Source organism: Nannobrachium achirus (genome assembly GCF_963921795.1).
Source record: "Nannobrachium achirus genome assembly, chromosome: 20".
NCBI lineage: Eukaryota > Metazoa > Chordata > Actinopteri > Myctophiformes > Myctophidae > Nannobrachium > Nannobrachium achirus.
Window position 1 is genome coordinate 45538186 of NC_137827.1, and position 22890 is coordinate 45561075.

Below are 22890 nucleotides of genomic sequence, written 5' to 3' on the forward strand. Positions count from 1 at the left end.
TTCATATTTCGACATATTGGAGGTCTGGGCATTCAGAAATGTTTAGCAACTTGCTTCTCCAGCCTTGTGAGAAGGCAGAGTTGCATCTCCATGAGCTGTTCCAGGTGGGCCATCTGTTGGAAGAACACACACGGAAAGATGAGTAAAACAGGAAAACACTGTTCTTTAAATCTTTCCTACCAAAGAATTCAATACAAATCCCATTTATTAATGTATGCTTATATAGTATAATATACCTTCTATTTGTGCAATGTTTGGACATTTTGAAAATACATGCACACTGTGCAGGTTGAAACTGGTTAACACATCTACTGCCTCTTAATCTGAAGGTTGCTTGGTGCCTCGGCGCCACGTCGTTTCCTCCGTCGGCCGCCGCTATTATTTTGAAGGGCCGGAAGGGGGTTGTTTTTGTTTTTTTGGATTATCACTTGACGGCAACGATTACGTCATCTAGTCACATGACAGTGTGCGACAAGAAGATGAAGATGGCTGCGCCCTGCCTTGGGCCTTGTTTACATTTAGATCTGCTGCAAAATGTCTCAAAATGGCTATTTTGTTTAAATGAAGTTTCTTTATGGGCCTCTCCATTGACTTAACATTGAGGAGCTTCACTTCGCGTGCACGCCCAACGTGCGTTGTAAACAAATCGCCGACATTACCGATGCGAGCGGGACCGGAGCGACATTAAGTAAGTAATAATATCTTTACTGTATATACAGTAAGATTCACAGTCCTCACCGTCAACGGCGCCATGGTATTAACCCTTTCAATGACGGTGAGGACTGTCAACGGCGGCGAAAAAGTTAAATGATCCACAAGATATACAAAATACAGATCTAAACGATACTCAGGTGTACATCATCAATGTATTAGGACGTTGGGTTCTGGCTGATAAAGCCAGCACAAAAAAAGCAATATGCCTTAAGCCAGGGGTCTTCAACGTTTTCAGGCCGGGGACCCCCAAACTGATGGGGAGATGGAGCAGGGACCCCCTACCACCTCGTAGGGTGGGGGGGTCGGGGCTACGACATATTTTTTATTTTAAACAAGTACAAGTTACAGCGAGCAGGGTGGGCCGTACCACTACCATTTCTAAACATACTACTTATTAACTGAGAACAAATGTCAATAATATCAACAATCTGTCAATTGCATAGTAATCATGTATTCAAGCTATTCAAAATGGACAGAATCATGATTTATTTTTTAACATAAATGTGGAAAAAGGCAAAAAAATAAAAAACATTTTTTGAAATCTTTTTTTTTTTTTAAGCAATAATTTCGCGGACCCCCTGCAGTACCTCCGCGGACCCCCTGTTGAAGACCCCTGCCTTAAACAGAAGCAGTGTGCAGGATAAAATAATGAGATGAGGATGCTCTGACCTTGGTCTTCAGCTCTACACAGCAGCAGACGGGCCTGTCAGCACCTAGGGTCCAACAAATCAAGTAACAGTGTTCAATTCAACATTTAAACATAACATTAACATTGTTACAGTCCATATACAATTCAATTCGATCTTTATTAGCGGACTCGGGTCCATAAAACAAGGTACAAGAAATATAAAAAGAAACACAACAGGCAATAAAAATCATTAAGAAAATATACCCACAGTAAAACACAGGCATTTTAGCCAGTGTACCCTTAGTCTGGATGTATAGTGTGAACTGATCATAATGGGGCTTGAAAGCGCCACAATGATGCCGTTAGTAGATACATCCAGCCGTTGCATGAATTTGAATATTAAAGGTGCTTTAAAAGCAGGTATCATCTAAACATAAAAGAGCAGTTTGCGACATTAGCCTTGGATACATAGCCTATAGACAACACTAACAAACAGAACCACTGTATAGGCAGCTACAGTAGCCTCCTAAAGATCCACACTGTACAACACTCACCACTGGTGAAGTATATTGAGTTAGACGTACCTTTACATTCTGTAGGAGTGAGTTAGACGTACCTTTACATTCTGTAGGAGGGCTGCCCTGGGGTGTCATTTGCTCCGCCGTCTTCTGTGCAGCATCTCCTTGAAAAGAATCACAAAAACCTCACTGAATATTTATTTTTATTTTGAATATTTACACACAGTTTTTAGCTGTGACCTTTAAGTGAATAATGGACTAAGTGAAGTAGTAGTAAATAGTATTTGAAGATTCATAACAATATGTAATCCTTTCTTTACCAGCAACAGCAAGCTCTGCCTCCTCCGGCATCGACCCAGTGACATCAGCGCTGCCGCTCAGCAGTTCCGGCTCTACGGGGAATCCTGTGGCATCAGCAGTTGCGTCCGTGCTGCCGGCAGGCTGCTCCGGCTCTATGGGTGTAGCTGAGGGAGTAGGGCTCTGCCCGGACGCCCCGGCGTGGGCCAGTTGGGGTTCGGGGGCGACTTCAGCTCTGGGAGGAGGAGGAGGAGGAGGAGTCTCAGCCCGTGGCTGGAGTGCGTTCAGCATCAGCGTGTTGAGGTGTCCCCCACCCATGTGGGGGGGCAGGGTGACAGACAACAGGTGGACGGAGTCGTCCCGGCGCTCCACGGAGGCGCTGACTCCTTCAGAGAGCAGCGTTTTGAACATGGCCACCTCCTCTGCCGGCCAGACCGAGGGGAATCCCTCCTTACCTGCATGTATTTGTTGCATATGAAATCAAATGTTACTTTTTTGACATGTTAAGCAATTCATCTGTCTGAATTCAGATACCTAATCAGAATTTGCCATCATTTAGCACATGACCACTTATTGGCTATATACTTTGTCATATGACGAATAGGGAAATTCACAAAGCATTGCAAGTGGTTATTACCATATTTTGTCACCGTTTTATGATGTTCATCACTGAATCAATTACATGATCAATAGTTTCACCTTTACACTTACCACTTAGTGCACAGTGGGCGATTTGGACGGGGACCTGTAGAAGGTGTGGGGGTATGGGCAGGATGCTGGAGTAGGGAAGGGTCTCTGTGTTGCCATAGTCGGCATACAGGACGGTGACGCTACTGTCTGCCGTCTCCAGGACCACGGCTCTGTACCAGCTGTCATCACCTGACATCAAACCATAACGGAAGGAGAAGTTCATCACCTACAGTAGAGCCTACAGCACACCCTCAACACATCCTTAGCTAAGCCTTAACCACCTCAACCAAACCATGAGAGAGCCTGAGGGTGAAACGGTCAAATAATAATGATGTATTTGATCGAGGGATTTGATGAAGGGATCTATTAATAATAGATCCCTATTGTGGGCGTGTCATTCTAAGTGCAAAGGTGGGGTCGAGGGACCTTCGGGGTTCCCTAAGGAGGGTTCCAAATGGACCCTTAACTCAAGAGTTATGGGATTCTTTGGAAATAAAAAAAAATTACTTTGAGAACTACTGTAGTAGCACACAACAGAAGATGACCGGCCTGAACTCTGGCAGCTGAGTTCCCCCCACAGTGCTCGATGCTAACCTGGTATCACAAGGTAATGGACTGCAGTGAAAAACAAACAATTATATTGTACTTGTTACAGCCTGTATGCACAGGCTGTGCACAGTGAACTGCACAGCCAGTGTATTCATGCATCAAATGTCATTTAGATCAGTGGTTCTCAACCTTTTCAGGCTGCAACCCCCAAAATACACAAAACGAGGCGTTGTGAGCATGTAGATGTGCTATTTTCACCATTTCTGCCTCTACTAATTGACAATTTTGCCAACGTTTAATTTGTCATTTTAGAGGTATAAAAATTTCCTTAGATTGTCACTAGAAATGACATTAGAAATGTGCAGATACCCTCTATAAACTTAAACGTTATGCTGGTTTGTTCACTGTTGAGTAAGAAAAAATGTTGCACAATAAGTTAATCATCATGGGGACCCCCAAAATAATTTGGGAGTCCCGACCCACAGGTTGAGAACCACTGATTTAAATGAGCAGTTAGATGGTACTTGGTGTTTCCATGGACCAGAAAAAAAAAGTTTTTTCAACTGAATGATGACATGAACAACCCTCTGTGTAGACGTTGTGTTTCCTACCAGTGAAACGTGCACAGCAAGCAGCCCCGACAGCTGGAGTTTGACCCTGACACAAGCCCTGGTTGGCGCTGCCGTACACAGCCAGCTCCATCATGACTTGTTGAAGTTCCTCCATTCCAACTGCACACAACAAGGATGCACTTTATTTGTACTAGAAAATGTAATGTGAACAAACACACAAACAAAACAAAAAATATAAATAACCACTTAAACTCTTTAGACTTAGTAAGCAGTCAGTAAGCTGTGTACTTGGACCGCTTTTTTCTATCTAAAGCAAATCTTCCAACACTACAGATAACATGAATGTGCTGTGTTGCGAGCTTGTAGGTCGGCTATTTAGGGCTGTGTGTGTGTGTGTGTGTGTGTGTGTGTGTGTGTGTGTGTGTGTGTGTGTGTGTGTGTGTGTGCAGCAGCAGCTAAACATCTTGCAACATCTCTTCTATTATTGGTAGCCAACAAAATATGGCGAAAACGTTGCTACTTGTACCCTTGAGGGGTGTGTGGGTAATGGATATCTGTCCAAGATTAGCTGACTGTACATTATTTACAGCACCTTGTAATATTTGTGTCCTTGATTGTATAAATAAACGATTAAGAGTGTGTGTGTGTGTGTGTGTGTGTGTGTGTGTGTGTGTGTGTGTGTGTGTGTGTGTGTGTGTGTTCTCTCACTCTGGCTGGGGGCGTGCAGGTAGAATAAGGAGGGGCTGATGATAGCAGCCACGCGAGGCTGGAAGACCTCGTTGAGAGGCAGCTCCCCTGCCTTCCAGTCCACTGGGAAACAGCCAGCCGGAGGAGCTACACAACACAGAGCACCATCATACATACTTACAGTACGGCTCGATTCCTACCGTAAACCACACACACACACGTTTATAACTAAGATACATAATCGTCTAATCGCAATTATTTGAGGTAATCGCAATTACTTTGCATTATCGTCATAATCGTTTCCATGTTGAAAAATGTTCATATAGTTTCAAACATTTCAAAAAGTAGTGTAAATAGCAGATCTACAACCTCGCATCGTGACGTGTTGTGAGCTTTTACATCTGCTATTTACATTATATCAACTTTCTTTTTTTTAAGTATAAAGTTGTCAAATAATATGCAAGTAATTCTTTTTGTATATTTAGGTTTATGTGTCCTATCTGCCATGTGCAACTACAAAGTCTTCAAGCCAAACAGAAATGTGATTGTCACAACGACAAAAACACAATTAATCGCAAGTATTTGAGTGGCGATAAATCGTCATGTAAAATGTCAGTCCTACTGACCTGAGAAGTCAGGAAGCCATGACTGACCTGGTGGTGATTGTCGAGTCAGGGGGCGGGGCTACATCCTGGGTAATGGGCGGGGCTACATCCTGGGTAATGGGCGGGGCCACATCCTGGGTAATGGGCAGGGCCACATCCTGGGTAATGGGCGGGACCAGGCTCTGATTGGTCTCTCTGCTCACATCCATCTCCGGAGCAACAGTGACACTGCTTCCACAACTCTCTGTCAAGTGTCACAACAAACACAGACAGCATAGACAGTCATCCAAGTCTATAGAATGTACAAAGTTCTTATTGTCTTTAAATCTGCCTGCGTTGGCCAATATTTGGGAATAATAATAATTCTTTCGTTTTAGCTGAGCCCAGTCAGATTATTATCTACGACAGGCCAACGGTAGGAGGAGAGATTATATCATTTGTCCCTCCGCCTGTCTGTGGCTAATCACGCAAACCACTACACAATCAGCATCAACATTTGCTGCCAGCAAGCCAAGAAACTCAATCCCTGGATAATCCTCAAATCCATCAACAACAACCATGTTATTTTTGTGTATTTATAAACTCTATACTATCCAGGCTATGAGATCAGATCAGAATATGTCTGATCCGATCAGTGTACAGCTTTGCCTAAATATGGAGTTCCACCCAGCTTCCACTAAGCGTTTAGTGGAGTTTCAGGTGAATTACGAGGTTGTCTCTTTAAAGGGGAAGACCACCCATTTTCAATATTGAACTATGTCATTAATATACCTTAAGAGGAGTTGTGTGGAAATAGAAAAAAATTTCCCCCTCTTCTGTGTTGCCTAGAACTAGAGGATTGATTTTGGGGGTTGTATTGTTAAGTACAACTTGATGACATCACACATTGTACTTACAAACCCCAAAATCAATCCTCCAGTTCTAGGCAACACAGAAGGGGAGGAACTTTTTTCTATTTCCACACAACTCCTCTAAGGTATATTAATGATATATTTCAATATTGAAAATGGGTGGTCTTCCCCTTTAAGAACTGTCAGTAAGGCTGGAGTTATTCTCCATCGTATGGCGGTGTCAGTGTCACTTGCCAACAACATCAGATATACAAACAGTGCAGTGCGACCCATGGTTTCCTTGAAGATCTGTTTTTGTTTACTGAATGAACTTTGTAGTCAATGATTTTGCTTAACAACCCATTTAGGCCTAGAATTATTGAATGCTTTAACCACTGAAAAATAGCAGATATACAAGCTCACAGCGAGCTTGTAGATCTGCTATTTTTGAAAAAGTCGTGAAAATGTGTGCAAATCTTTGAATATATGTATTTTCAAAGCGAACGTTTTTAACTCAGATTTAGTTTCTGGGTGGTCCCTGGAACTAAATATTTGGAGATGGGTGTCCGTGGCCAAATACATATAATTTTGGGGGTCCTTCAAATGGAAACGTTTGAGCACCACTGATATAGTAGTCTATCAAGAACAGATTAACTGAGCTCCAGTTGAATTGAAAAGGACCTTTTCTTTGACGATGGCTGGCCAGATTGCTGACATAGAAAGAGGTTTTTCAAAAAACATTAGAAGGACTCAAAAGACACTTAAAGAATCGGGTAAAATTTATAATTTTCACGATTTTTGAATAGTTAAAGCATAAAATAATAATACACAATAATGTGTACCCGTTCTAAATGTAATAGATGTATGACCAAACAATGCATGGTGTGTGTGTGTGTGTGTGTGTGTGTGTGTGTGTGTGTGTGTGTGTGTGTGTGTGTGTGTGTGTGTGTGGTGACCCTCACCTTGCGGAGCAGCGGCAGGGGGAACTGTGGCCAGCTGATCCAGGATCAGGGCAGTGGCCACGCTGTGCCCAGCGGTCTCCAGCTCCACCTTGTAGCCACACTCTGACATGGAGACCACACGTGCCTTCAGATCCTCCACCATCATCAGAGATGGGCCAGACGAGATGTCGGTATCAAAAAGGTGGCAAAGGTTATCATGCATTTTATAAAAGCTCTATATCAGTAGATTATATTTTGGTATGATAACCCTTTCTTAGACCCAGCTAAATTGGTGTTATCAGCCGCTAGAGTTGGTGCCCCATTAACTTTACATTACAGGGTAAAAATCAAAAAAATAATCTGCTTTTAGTAGCATAAGAGGGGTCAAACTAGGGGTTTGTCATGATGCCGAATCCATTGCAAGCATTTGTTTTGCACAAAAAACATTCCTTGGGCTATAAATGGCCTCAGAAGACAATGCATGTATGGGTGTGCATTCATGTTAGTCAGAGGCCTTAGGGTTTTATTTCTCGTGCTAATCAGTCTAAAAGCGCCAAATTTTGCACAGATGTAGCCCAGGGCATGCTCTAATGATTTAGCTTGGGTGCCCGAGTCGGTGACCTTCGGGGTCGCCACAGCTCCAGAAAAACAATGGTTTAGTGATGAAAAGTGATGAGTCATCACTTTTCAGAGTTTTGTGGATGTTTTCTGGAGCCCGAAGGTCACCGACTCGGGCGCCCTAGCTAAATCATTAGAGCATACCCTGGGCTACATCTGTGCAAAATTTGGCGCTTTTAGACTGATTAGCATGAGAAATAAAACCCTAAGGCCTCCGACTAACATGAATGCACACCCATACATGCATCATCTTCTGAGGCCATTTATAGCCCAAGGAATGTTTTTTGTGCAAAACAGATGCTTGCAATGGATCCGGCATCATGAAAACACCCTAGTTTGACCCCTCTTATGCTACTAAAAGCAGATTAATTGTTTTACCTTTTTTCCTGTAATGTAATGTTAATGGGACACCAACTCTAGCGGCTGATAACACCAATTTAGCTGGGTCTAAGAAAGGGTTATCATACCAAAATATAATCTACTGATATAGAGCTTTTATAAAATGCATGATAACCTTTGCCACCTTTTTGATACCGACATCTCGTCTGGCCCATGGCCTCACTGCTCCACTCAGGGCCCACTGGCTGCACGCCTAGACGTTGAAACACACAGACACACACTAGGGAATTCACCAAATATTCGAATATCAAAGTCACTATTCGACGTTGTTCAAGTCGAATATTCTCTTATTTTTATTCTTTCTCTTTAAAAAAAATCTATAGAATATAAAACTTGGCTAGATAGGAAGTCATAAGAATGAGTTGTCAATGCCCCTGTTGGATGAATTTGTTAATGCTCTATACCAGGGGTTCTCAAACCTTTTTAGGTTGTGACCCCCAAAATAAACATATTTGAACTGGGGACCCCCCACCCTGACAAGCACTTGGAATTGTAGGTATTACATTTAATGTGACTCGGTTCTGCAGATAAATATTAGACTATTCGAATACTTTGAGGTTGAATAATTCAAATACTAAAAATCACTATTCGTGAATGACCCAACACACACCGGGGTTCTTTACCTGGCCATACAGTAATTCCTAAACCACACACAAAAATAGACGATATACCTATACCTGAAGAATAGCATACCTGAAGGTGCTACAAGCTGCTATTGGTTAGCAAGGAAATGCATCACGACACAGTGCTGAAAATTTGCCTTTTCTTGAACATTTTAACAAGGGAGTCAATGGAGAATTGGTTTCCGATTTTGGATATTATTTATCTATTTTTTTAATTCTCTGGAAATGGACCAACAGGTATTTCTTGGGAATCTCAGGGTCGAGGCAGTCAATGAGTTAAAAAAAAATTAAGAATAGCACTGACAGTTTACTGAATGAGGGAACTCAAGAACATGGTGTCCCATGTTAACTTGTGTTGGTCAATTCCCTGGTCTCACCAGAGAACATGGCGCAGCACGGCTCTCCCGCTCTGGGCCTGAAGGTGGCGCTCTCTGCCTCACAGTGCTGATGCAACTCAGTCCTCAGGTTCATCAGCTTCTGGAACACACACACACACACACACACACACACACACACACACACACACACACCACCCCCCCCCCCCCCCCCACCCCCCACCCCCCACACACACACACACACACACACCACCCCCCCCCCCCCCCCCCCTTTCGGTGTTTTATTTTGACTGTTTATGTATTGTTGTAAAATTGTGGAAAAGACTGTTGTAGATGGGATATTTTTGGTGAGATTTGTTGTGGAGGTTCAACCCGCTATAAGACTATAAAAATGGGACCCAATGCCTCCCTGCTTGGCATCAAGGGTTGTATTGGAGGTGTGACGGCCCTATGGCAGCAACATAAGTTATTGGTTAAGTTTTGCTGTAATTCCTGGCAGTTTTTGTTAATGGGTCCTTATCCTTTAACTTAACGGACAACATCGCACTAAATAACATCTAGGCTAATTTTCCCAAATGACTGTCCATGGGGTCTGTTTGACAGAAATGCCCTGCTGCCCAGAAGCCCTCATATCATAGAGTAGAGCAATAATTTTACATTTTGTCGTGGTCAAAAGTGATTTTGTTTTTTCAGGAATGTGTTAACTGTTCTGCTGCTGTTGACGATCCTCACCGTCATTAAAATCGGTTACTACATGACGCCATTGACAGCGCTCACCATCAATCTTACTGTATTTACAGTAAATGTAATAATACTTGCAGTATGTCGCCTCGGTCGCGGCCGCATCGGTAATGTCCGCGATTTGTTTAAAATGCATGTTGGGCGTGCACGCGAAGTGAAGCTCCTAAGTCAATGGAGAGGCCCATAAAGAGACTTCATTTACTCCAAATAAGACTTTTAAACCCAAAGCACAGCTCCAAACAGCAATAACAAGGCAAGCCTGGCGGCCGCCATGACACACTGTCACATGACACATGTCATGTGACTAGATGACGTAATCGTTGATGTCATTCACCAGTCCGTGTGTGTACACACATTCCAGCCAGGCCTTTCACAATAACAGCGTGTGCTAATGGGCGGATCTGCGTGGCGTCAAAGAAAAGTTAACCCTTCATACCCTGCAGCACTAATTGTGTTAATAGTTGTAATTACAAACACATCCATGCCTTGGTTGTCCAGTATGAGCTGCCACACGTCTCATAAATCATGTTTTGGGGTGAGCATTGGGCACAACTGCCAATCAAAGCCACTGTACTGGCCAATCACAGCACTCGTGTGGACAATGATGGCATGGTGTGTAATGACAACTAATAATAATAAATAAACTTCTGACTGTACAACAAATAGTGTAAAAGCAATAGGCTTATGGGCTCCACTCTATGCCATGAGGGCTGCTGGGTTCTGCTGGGGAAACTGGCCGACAGGGGCATTTCTGTCTAATAGGACAGTCATCTGGGATCAATATAAGTTGTCCTTTAAGTCCCGAAACTGTAGCAATACACACACAGCAATTATTTGTACCTTTGTGTTTGATTAACGAGCATATTGGTGACTAGTTGCAAGTCGTTTCATTTAGCCGACCCCTGGTAGATGATAGGGGGTTTCCCCTTTGGGACTCGTGAGCTTTTAACAACTAGAGTTTGAATAAATAGCTTTTCAGAAAACGTAACTTGGTTAAACTGTGCAGAGCAAAATTACCTTCAGGATTGTACAGGTAACAGTAAAACTCTCCAGGGTTCTCCACCACGCTGCTCACTACTGCCACCGCCTGGCCGTCACTGGGAAGCTCTGCGCAATACCACAGCAGGGGTGGAGCCTCCGGGCCGGCAGCCGCGCAGGGCGATTCAACAGGTGTAGCTGCGACGCGCACTTCAACGGGTGCAGCTGCGACGTGTGCTTCAGGGGGTGCAGCTGCCATGCGTGCTTCAACAGGTGCAGCTGCCATGCGTGCTTCAACGGGTGCAGCTGCCATGCGTGCTTCAACGGGTGCAGCTGCCATGCGTGCTTCAACGGGTGCAGCTGCGACGCGTGCTTCAGCGGGTGCAGCTGCCATGCGTGCTTCAACAGGTGCAGCTGCCATGCGTGCTTCAACGGGTGCAGCTGCGACGCGCACTTCAACGGGTGCAGCTGCGACGCGTGCTTCAGCGGGTGCAGCTGCCATGCGTGCTTCAACAGGTGCAGCTGCCATGCGTGCTTCAATGGGTGCAGCTGCCGTGCGTGCTTCAACAGGTGCAGCTGCGGCGTGTGCTCCAATGGGCGTAGCTGTGGCGTGTGCTCCAACGGGTGTAAGTGCTGTGCGTGCTTCAGCAGGTGTAGATGCTGTGCAGGCTTCAGCCGGTGTAGCTGCTGTGCGTGCTTCAGCCGGTGTAGCTGTGGTGTGTGCTCCAACGGAAGTAACTGCCATGCATGCTTCAGCAGGTGTAGCTGCACAGGGTCCTTCAACGGGCGTAGTTCCAGAGTGTGCTTCAATGGGCGCAGCTGCATGCTGTGCTTCAACACCGGTTTGTGCATCTACAGACAGAAGTGAGATTTAACACAAAGCTCCCAGGGAGGGTTACATGTACAGTCAGTAGCGCAGTGGGCTCTAGGGCTGCGTTCTCTCCTCAGGGTCGCCATTGCCCACGCTCTAGTCTAGGTGGTAGCGATGCGTGGGTCAGGTTTTTTTTCATAACCCGCACCGCCCACAGCCTGCACGGAACCTAACCCGCCCGCACCGCCCCGCAGAACAATGCAAAATCAAATCAACAAATCCGAAAACATGGAGGCGCATTTTGAATTGTGTGATGGAAGGATTAGACAGAGTTTAGAGAGAATGTTTAGAGAGCGCGCAGAGCATGTAGTTACCGTAGGCGTGGCTGTGAGCATCCAGCTGCTGGTCGGTGCCAAGAGGAGAGGCGAGGCGGAGGGTCAGCAACAGCTCGGCTACGTCTGCCTGAGGGTCGCTGCTCTCGTCCATCATGGCCACCAGGGCGGTGCCGTCGCGCTTCCCCAGGATCTCCATGCGCACCATGCGGTTGGACACCGCCTGCCGCAGGGCCTGGATGCAGTCATCAGACCAGCCCTCTCCCACTGGTCGCAGTCCTGGGGGAAAAAATTGGGTAATTGCGATATTTCGACATCTCATTAGTCCGACTTAGGGTTAGGTTTAGACGTAGTTTTACTGAGGTTAGGGTTAAACAGGGCAGTGACAAGACAGTGTGTGCAATGTGACTCAATGGATTTCATCGACTGAAACTATCCTGCTTTTAAGCCGTGACATCATTTTGTAGGCAGAGGAGAATCTGCCCCCAGAGCATTTTCTGTCCCTCGCTATTTAAAAAAACAACGACTAAAAAATAACGACTAAAGTATCATTCTAACACTTTCCTTTCAATAACAAAGAGAAGAAAAATGTGTAAATAGTAAAAATAGTAAAAAGATTCACGGAAACTGGGGGCAGAAATTCTCCTCTGCCTACAAAATGATGTCATACTTAAAAGCAGGATGATGAACAATGTTGGTCGACTATCTTTCACTGACTAAGCTATGCTATGATGACTAAAACTAAGACTAAATATAATGCCAATTTTGTCAACAAATTAAAAACTAGCTGAAAATAGCTATATCAAATGTAGATTTAGTCGACCAAAAACCTATGATATTAACTCATATGCTGCTACGGCCGTCAATCCCGTAAAAATCCCGTTGTAACACCCTGCCACGCCCGTAAATCCCGTAAATATTCCCGTTTTTGAAAAAAAATAATAATAATAATTTTACCCCAAAAAATGTAGTAGGCATGATAGCAGTCGCGAAATTGCATGTTTAACCCCCATAGCAACCCCATCTTTCAAACATGGCAGCCATCTTTGTTTACATTTTAGGAAAACATAATGGCTGTTATCTCTTGAATCCTGAACGGATTTCCATTCAGATTTTTTTGTTTGAAAGCTGTGAGCAATGTGGACACACGTGGTGCAATATCTAGGCATGGGTGTGCATGATCCGTGCACTATGAATTACATGGAAGTCTATGGAGACGAATGGCAGTTAAAGAGTACGAAGGTATTGTTAAATGGCAGCAGTTGAGTTAAGTCGACTAAAACTAAAACATTTCAGATGAATAAAATATGACTGAAACCAAATCAAAATCTGCTGTCAAAATCAACACTACCGTGTGTGCATGCGACTCAATGGACAATATGGGTGCATCACGTCTAGTAGCATGGCAGTTTCTCCAGAGTCTCAACGGACTTTGTACCCGGAGAACCGATCCCTGTGTGTCCTCACCTGCCAGGGCACAGGGGATGGCCTGCATGGGCAGAGCCAAGAGCGAGGGGCTGATGGGCCGCAGGCATCTCAGCTCCACCTCCTCAGAGGTACCAAAGTCGATGTATCCGACACACACATGGTCCTCGGACGAGTACGCCAGCACCTTTGCCCTGTACCACTGCTTGTCTTCTGTGGGGGAGAGAAACAGAACTGAACTCACAAACAAGTCCGAGACACATATCTAACAGATAATTTTCCAAACGCACTCACGCCTCACTCACGCCTCACGGGGGGGGGGGGGGGGGTTCTGGCCCTGTTACAGATGTTGTCCAAAAATCATGCAGATCGGTACACAGTATCTCTGTAGCCGTTAAATGGAACGGGTATTTCTTACATTGATGCTCCTACATATTAGCATGCAAGCACCAGTTAAAGTTACTTTCCATCCCTCATCTACTGTGTGCACACTGCACATCATTTCGGAGCTCATATCTTTGAACGGGTAAGGGCTAGTGAAGATTTCTAAAAGACGAAATGGTTGTGTAATGAATTAGCCTAAAGAAAATCGTTGTAAACGCTTCCGATTTCTTATGTTATGTATTAAGTTATCAAATAGATTAATCAGACTAGTCCTTGCCCGGGGGGGGGGGGGGGGGGTGCACAGAATATGAGGGATTGAATGTAGGAGTCTCAGAAGTAATGGTGGAGAACCGAGCACCTGTCACTATGGGCTAAAAATAAAATAAATTATATTTAAGTCTCAGTCTAAGGAGTATTCCTTAAATATATATGCAGTGTGCGAGTCCTCTACCAGCCTTCCTTCATTTCCTCCAGACCTCCGCACCTGCAGTTAAACAAAGACAAAGGACAAACAAGGGCGCAGCAGTTTTCTCTAAAGTACTGTGCTTAGTAGAAATGGAAATAAAATAAAAAAAGGTAAAGATATTTAAAAATATATTTTCATGAACAGAAATGAGGAACAGATGACTGTTTCCTGCCTCGGATTTCGTGAGGTGTAGTTTCAGACTCTATAGCATTCAGAGATTGTGGAATAGTTGTCTGGCTACGCAAGACTAATCAAAAAGCTTAACAAATAATTTAAAAAATAAATAACTGCATTGCAGAACCGATGCGAAGACTTCAGGGCAGTTCATCATGTTGGGATGGCATCAGAATTGGTTTCGAAGCAGTGGCATACGTTTGCTAGCACCGTTTTCTCTGCTGGCATATCATTATTGAAAGCCCCAATGAATTTACAAGACTAAAGTTAATACATTGGTAAAACTAATGGATGTACTCACACACGGAGGCAGCGCCTGCAGGTTGACGGGAAGTGGTTTGATCATGTTGCCGTCTATAGGAACGTCCTCCTCATTACCAAAGTCAACGTAGAGGACACTGGCTGTCTTCTGGTCCGCTGACACCGCCAGGACAAGGCCTCTGTACCAATTCTGCGCACGCACGCACGCGCACACACACGACAGGACAAGGCCTCTGTACCAATTCTGCACACACACACCTAGAATACAACAACCTAAACCGACTCATTATCTGTGGCTGCTTGGACGCAGGACTTCATGTAGTGTGTGACAGGAGGCCAGGATGAGACACACACACACGTAAGACTGAAAGCATGTCACAAACACCTAGAATACAACAACCTAAACCGACTCATTATCTGTGGCTGCTTGGACGCAGGACTTCATGTAGTGTGTGGCAGGAGGCCAGGATGAACACACACAGAAAGCATGTCACAAACACCTAGAATACAACAACCTAAACCGACTCATTATCTGTGGCTGCTTGGACGCAGGACTTCATGTAGTGTGTGACAGGAGGCCAGGATGAATGGATGAATTCACACACACACACACACACACACACACACACACACACACACACACACACACACACACACACACACACACACACACACACACACACACACACACACACACACACACACACACACACACACACACACACACACACACACACACACACACACACACACACACACACACACACACACACACACACACACACACACACACACACACACACACACACACACACACACACACACACACACGTAAGACTGAAAGCATGTCACAAACACCTAGAACACACACACGTAAGACTGAAAGCATGTCACAAACACCTAGAATACAACAACTTAAACAGACTCATTATCTGTGGCTGCTTGGACGCAGGACTTCATGTAGTGTGTGACAGGAGGCCAGGATGAATGGATGAATTCTCTTTTTATATAGGTACAGTAGGTAGGTAGGTAATGTATTGATCCCAGAGGGGAAATTCAAGCGTTACAGCAGCTCATAACGACATAAATGAAAACACATGATGATAATAGATATCTAAAAGAAATGCATCTAAGCAAGTTAAAATGTTAATAAATAACTGACAAACCAAACCAAAACATTACTAATAGAGATCTGAAAAACTTGTATCCCACATCCCCCCTTCCTAACTGGCCTGGTCAAGCCAACCAGATGAGGAGTTGTACAGTCTTATTGCTGTGGGCAGAAAAGATCTCCTATAGCGTTCGTTTGTGTCTGTTGCTAAAGGAGCTTTTCTGCCCTTTCACAGCGTCATGTAGGGGGTGAGAGGGGTTGTCCATGATGGCCAGCAGTTTAGTCCTGATCCTATTATTGGCCACCTCCTCCACAGTATCCAAGGTGGTACCAAGGACAGAACCCGCTTTCTTGATAAGCCTATACAGCACTGCGCTGGCCACCACTGATTGATAGAACATGTTCAGCAGAGTCCTACACACACCAAAGGAGCTGAGCCTCCTCAGAAAGTAAAGCCAGCTCTGCATATGAACCTGTGTGTGTGTGTGTGTGTGTGTGTGTGTGTGTGTGTGTGTGTGTGTGTGTGTGTGTGTGTGTGTGTGTGTGTGTGTGTGTGTGTGTGTGTGTGTCATGCGTGCGTGTCTCACCCCATCCATAGAGAATTGGACGGTGCACACCTCTCCTTGGTTGGGGGTGTACAAGGTGGTGGTGGGCTCATCGCTAGGAGTCTTCTGCAGCTCTGCGCCGATGCTCTGCATGTTCTCTGAAACCTGGGGGTCCTGAGGCAACACGAAGAACATACTGGGGCTGCTGAACTCTGCCGCCACACACACACACACACACAACACACACAACACACACTATCTGACCGACTATATTAGGCGAGAAGTTGACCAGGGCAAATACTGTGGCATGGTCATGTTGGACCTTCAGAAGGCCTTCGACACAGTAAACCATTTGATACTATTGAATAAACTAAGGGCGATTGGATTTGATAGCCCATCGATAGACTGGATGAAATCCTACCTTGAAGGAAGAGTGGTTGACATAAATGGAACCATGTCCTCGTCCCTAACAGTGAGCTGTGGCGTTCCTCAGGGAAGTATTCTAGGGCCGTTACTATTCCTTCTTTATATTAACGACATGAACGCGGCCTGTAACTGCAAGTTATTCCTGTTCGCCGACGACTCTGCACTCCTGATCTCAGGAAAGGACAAATTGCAGGTTGAGGAAGCTCTTAGCTCAGAAGTCACCAAAATCCGTACGTGGCTTACCGATAACAAACTGTCACTACACCTTGGCAAAACAGAATCTATTCTTTTTGGGACCAGACATTCACTAAGAGAGATAAATGTTAACGATTTCAAGATCAAAGTTGATGACACAGTAATCTGTAGCAAGGAAGAGATTACCTATTTAGGCTGTATTTTGGATAAATACCTGTCTGGGGATAGCATGGCAACAACGGTGATAAAAAAGGTAAATCAAAGAACGAGATTCCTGGGTAGAATGTCTGCTTTTATCAACAAGAGTTCCCTCAGGACTCTCGCGATGGCCCTCATTCAGTCCCTCTATGACTACGCCTGTACCTCCTGGTACTCCAATACCAAAATGACATTAAAGACTAAGCTCCAAACCTCTCAAAACAAACTGATTCGTCTACTCCTTAACTTAGGGCCCATGACCCACGTTTCCCCGACCCACTTTGCTAGGCTAGGGTGGCTCAATGTAGACGACAGGGTAAAGCAACTAAAAATGGGACTGTCTTTCAAAATAGTAAATGCAAATCTGCCCTCAACCCCCACAGTACCTGCATATCTGACCAATCACCTTCAGAAAGTTAGCGACACCCACAGCTATAACACCAGAGGAAGTGTACACAACGACCTGATAATACAGCCATTTGGCACAAATATGGGTAAATTCTCCTTCTACAATACTGCTACTCAGGTGTGGAACTCCATGACTGTTTCCCTTAAGACATGTAGCTCGCTGGGCCCCTTCAAGGCTGCCCTGAAAATCCACCTATCAGGTGACCAGAGGAGAAGGTAGTCACATATCCGGTGTGAAATTGTGAATTTTACCTGTATTTTATCGTTATTGCACAGTGAATGTAGTCTTTACTCCGTACATGGGATGTATTTTTTAGGACATTGCGTGTTGTGCTAGCACTATTTTACGATGAATTGGTATGAAGGGCTTCCAACGTAAACAAGGCTGTAACAGGTCTTATTGGGATGTTCCTTTTTGGACTGGATGTTTTAACCTGCCTGTGCTGCACTAATGTGTTGTATGTACTGTCTATGTTATTTCATGTTTTTGTCCAAATAAATAATTCACACACACACACACACACACACACACACACACACACACACACACACACACACACACACACACACACACACACACACACACACACACACACACACACACACACACACACACACACACACACACACACACACACACACGTTAAGTCTGTATGTGGGTTGTATAAATGGGGGGGAAAGCAAGAGATTAGGGCTAAATGATAAGATTGGAGCCAATGGTTATTTTCCAGATGTTTTTAAAAGAGTAGTTCACCCCCAAAATGGGGGTACATTTATTGTAATCAAATTATTGACTTGAGAAAAAACTACAAATATTATTGAACTCAAGTCCCCATGGCGTAATCAAAAAAGGTCATTTTTGCAGTGAACTACTCCTTTACAAGTTACTGTTCTGGGCATACCAAACACTACCAGGCAGTTATTATTATGTATATACAAATACTATACACTTTGCCAATGAACAGCTGACATATACATAAAGACACAGCTGGTTTTAATTGTCAGGAGGTCTCTAAGCTGAACGGTGTATAGGAGACCTTCAGTTCTGTTCCTCTGGTGATGCTGTGTGTTTTCAGGTCCTTCAGATAGGTTCGCTGAGGGGAGGGGCTTCGCTGGGGAGCGGAGTCATCACTGGCATTCAGCTAAATCAGCCAAGACACAAACAGAGACACGTGTGGATTTTAAGGGACCGTCTTATGGGTCTGTTTTTTTAATTCATCCATTCTATTATTTAGAATTATTGCCTCTGTGTGGATTTCATAAAAATGTCTGTAAAATTGTATTGTAAATATTCATGTCAGAGACAGACAGATAACTTGTTTTCAATGGTTTTTCATTCGTACAAAATGTATATTTTTCAATATCAATCCTGAATATTATAATGGGTTTCAGATTTGCCTCACTATGAGTAAAAGCTGTGCATTCTCAGTCCACACACACACACACACACACACACACACACACACACACACACACACACACACACACACACACACACACACACACACACACACACACACACACACACACACACACACACACACACACACACACACACACACACACACACACACACACACACACACACACACACACACACACACACACACACACACACACACACACACACACACACACACACACACACACACACACACACACACACACACACACACACACACACACACACACACACACACACACACACTTTTATTGAGTGACGTTAAGTCTCTGGTGATAATGTTCTCAAAACTGATGGTCCTGGTTTTACCTTTGGCTGCAGTGGTGCAGCTGTCTCCCCCACCACGGCTGAAACTTGGCTCTCCAGAGGAGTTTCTCTGTCTGTCCAAAATTATTTGGTTCAACAACTTCAACAGCCAAGGACAACTTAAGTCGTCCTTGGTGGTGAACCGTCGGAATTTGAAAGACGACTTGAGTCGTCTTTGGCGGTGAATGTGATAATGGATCAAATTAAAAAAGGTTGAGAATCAGTAACTTACGTGACAATGGTGTCTGCAGCGCTGGCCCAGCACCTGTGTCTGTGTGTCGGCCAGTCTTGTGTCTGACAGTGAATGGAGCAGTAGAAAGCTTTCTTACAGCGCACACATCGGAAATTCCCTGTCGGACGACAGTGATGCTTCATTTATACACTTGTTGTACAATGAGTTCACACACCCAAAGTGTAGATCTACAATGAGTTATTAGAGCTATTCTCGTTAATCATCATACTACATATCATATAGGGTGTAAGTGGATGACCTTTATGATGTTAAGTCATATATCAGGGGCAATAAAAAGTGCATTTACAGAAAACAGTGTACATAAATTATCTTCATCTGGGTATTCCTCTTTGATCCGTCTTCAGTTTTGTAATTTAACATTTTGAATAAACACAAACTCTTAATATATTATGTTAGGGAAGACAGTTTCTACCTTGCTTACTGCAATAGTTGCACACTGGGACAGTCAATGGATTTATAGACCCTGCAGCAAATAAAACAACAGATATGCGTCATGTTATATACGGTCATTTACTTGTTAACTAGTAGCTGATAATCACATTTCACACTTTAGTAAAGGTTTGGTCAAACATCCATTAAGAATAGGTGACTTGTGATTTCAGTGAAGTGTCAGTGAGCTGTTGTTACAAAGTACCATTCTGCCGTCTAGTGGCTGTAGTGTGCATTTCACAACATTCAAACTTGTTGACAGCAATTTGACAATAGATCTTAAAGATTTGATTCTTACTTATTTAGTTCGATGGTCAAAATAAATATATTTTGATTGATTACAATGACACTTCTATTACAAACGTGTGCATGCATAAATTATATACTGGGATTGTGGTTGTTTTTCCAACCCTGCAAGCCAAAGGATTGACTTTCAGAACGAAGCCAGATCACACACCATATGGGGATGATCTTGACGTCATATGGACTATAGGATTATTGTTATTGTTTGTAATGTTAGTTGAAATATGAGATATGAAATTGAAATTAAGTTGAAATAATATCTTTAATATGTTGGCCAGGTCCATTTATTAACCCACAATAATATATGTATATAATTATAATTTAATTCTATTTACTTGCATAATGGGGATATTTCAGTGTGGTCGTATGCATTTATCTTGCAGACGTCACCTCTGTAATTTATTTCATGAATCAATCAGCCACTGTTATCCAAACGTTCTCTGAGGACCGCTTCAGAACACCGGTCAGCATGCATACACCTACAGTAGTTAGCAGGACACATACTGTATGCAGCTCAAACGACTAGGCGCTGAACTAGTGGAGCAGTGCTGCGCCACACCCAACCTCCAGTACACCCTGACAGTAGCTTCTATTAGAAACCCTAATTCAAGCTTTTTATTCTCAGACTTTGAACCTATGGTGGCACACAGGCACAGTTACCTTGCAGCTCCATCCAAGAAGGCCCTCTGGGATCTCCTGTCATGTTCTGGAGTTCACCCGTGTGGACGTCATGTGGATGTCCTCTCATATCTGGAGCGGGTCCACTTCCCATCTGGCCCACATGCACGGGTGGTGTCTGGTGAGGTGGTGGTGCCCTGATGCAGCCCTGACTAGATGCGTACAAACACACAAACAGTGAACTTTGAGTGAACAGCCCTCAGACGTGTTACCAGATTTCAGAATTACAAACTTCAGTGTATGTAGTATCACATCCACACACACACTGCAGGTCAGATAATCGTTTAAGATTCTCTCATCAGAGAAATGACTTCTCTTCTGGAGGTCCCTACCCAGCTCAAAATATATTTTCGGCAAAATACATTAAATTACATTACATGAAAAGGTTTGATAACCAGTGGTTTAGGTCACTGGGTCGGGACCAATTTGTGGGTCGCGGACACATTTTTCATGACTACATAAAAAAAAATCTATTATTTTTCAAAAATACTTTCATGAATACATTAGGAAAAAAATACAAAACTGAGAAATTCCATAAATTAGAAAACAGATGTTTAAGAAGTAGTAAAAATATCAGATATATACAAGCTCAAAGTGCAGCGTGAAGCAGCGCGTTGTAAGCTTGTAGATCTGCTGTTTTCACTAGTTTTGGGTGCCGGGCAAGCGTCTTAATTTCTTTTTTGGTCCGAGCTAAACAGTTTGGGAACCAGTGGTTTAGGTCATGTGATTTTGATGAGCGTTCTTACCTTGGCACTATGACAGGCTCTCCAGTGGCAGACAGCAGGGCTCCACCTTTGGGGTCATCGGGACCATTTCCCAGCAGACCTCTGGGAGGAAGACCTGAGACACAAATCTTATATTAAAACACAAATGAAATACTCCAAAATCAGTGATACTCACCCTGTGGGCCGTGTGGATATTGCAAGTGGACCCCCAAACAATCGCTTTTCAGATGAGTAAAATAAGACTAAACCTAAATCAAAATGAGCTGTAAAATGTACACAATCTGGACATGACACTATGCTAGTGTGTCACAGGGACTTACGGTCTTTGCACACTGCTGTGCTTTTTTTCCGGAACACGTAAATAATGAAATCGACCTCACGTTATGTCAATCACGTTTGCACACTGCTGCCGTTTCCTATTGTTTATTTTCGGACCAGGGTCGATTTTGCGGATTTCCAAAACGCAACAAAAAAAAACTGCAGTGTGTAGCTTGAACACAAACCCACCCCTTGGCTTGATGCCTAGTGCCAAGCAGGGGGGCTTTTGGGTCCCCATTTTTAACAGTCTTTAGTGGTTTGACCTGGTTGGGGATTGCAGCCTCTCAGGGCACTCTAACCACAACTACATGCTCACAACGCCTCGCAACGCGAAGTGTTGTGAGCATGTAGTTCAGCTATTTTCACAATTTCAGCCTCTAATATTTGACAATTTATTATTATTAGGTATATATTAGGTATTAAAAAGTCCTTAAATTGTCACTTTATAAATGTGTAGATACCCTCCTATACACTTAAACTTTATGATGGTTTGTTCCCTGTTGAGTGAGAAAACAATGTTGCACATTAAGTTAATCATCTGGGGACCACCAAAATAATTTGGGGACCCCAAAGAAAAGACAACATTTGTATCAAAACCAGAACGGCGGGGGAGAGGAAAAAGGAATCAATGGAGTAATCCATAAGAAAAGAATGGATAGTTGCAGCTGTAGATAGATACCTGTTCTAGGAAAGGCCGGGGTGACCGGAGCAGCGGTGGAGGGCTTCCTCAGAGGCAGGTTGGGACCAGCCGCAGTGGGTCTGAACGAACCGCTCATTTTGTATCAAATATCTGTCAAGTTGAAGAAAAACAAAAACGTGCAATTACCATCCAAGCTGTAAAGCCAGATTCATTCATACTAGGGATGGGACGATATGACAACTTAATGTCACGAAATTACGATATTATCGTTATACTCAAAATATCCCAAACATCCATTATTCTGGGGCGTAACAT

General features: G+C 43.8%; 1 protein-coding gene across 1 annotated transcript; it reads right to left on the minus strand.

Annotated features, from left to right (window-relative positions):
- Nucleotides 1-22711, minus strand: LOC308306193 (tudor domain-containing protein 1-like; the record flags this gene model as incomplete). The annotated part of the gene is made up of 21 exons (XM_080751095.1): nucleotides 1-113; nucleotides 1384-1427; nucleotides 1959-2024; nucleotides 2181-2612; nucleotides 2869-3036; nucleotides 4008-4127; nucleotides 4677-4802; nucleotides 5173-5177; nucleotides 5309-5504; nucleotides 7053-7154; nucleotides 10765-10923; nucleotides 11911-12147; nucleotides 13336-13506; nucleotides 14154-14161; nucleotides 14623-14768; nucleotides 16277-16408; nucleotides 18499-18603; nucleotides 19462-19523; nucleotides 20875-21044; nucleotides 21639-21732; nucleotides 22615-22711. 21 exons carry the CDS (start codon nucleotides 22709-22711, stop codon nucleotides 33-35), a joined length of 2721 nt encoding a protein of 906 aa, XP_080607221.1. The 3' UTR covers nucleotides 1-32.
- Nucleotides 22712-22890: the final 179 nt, after the last annotated feature.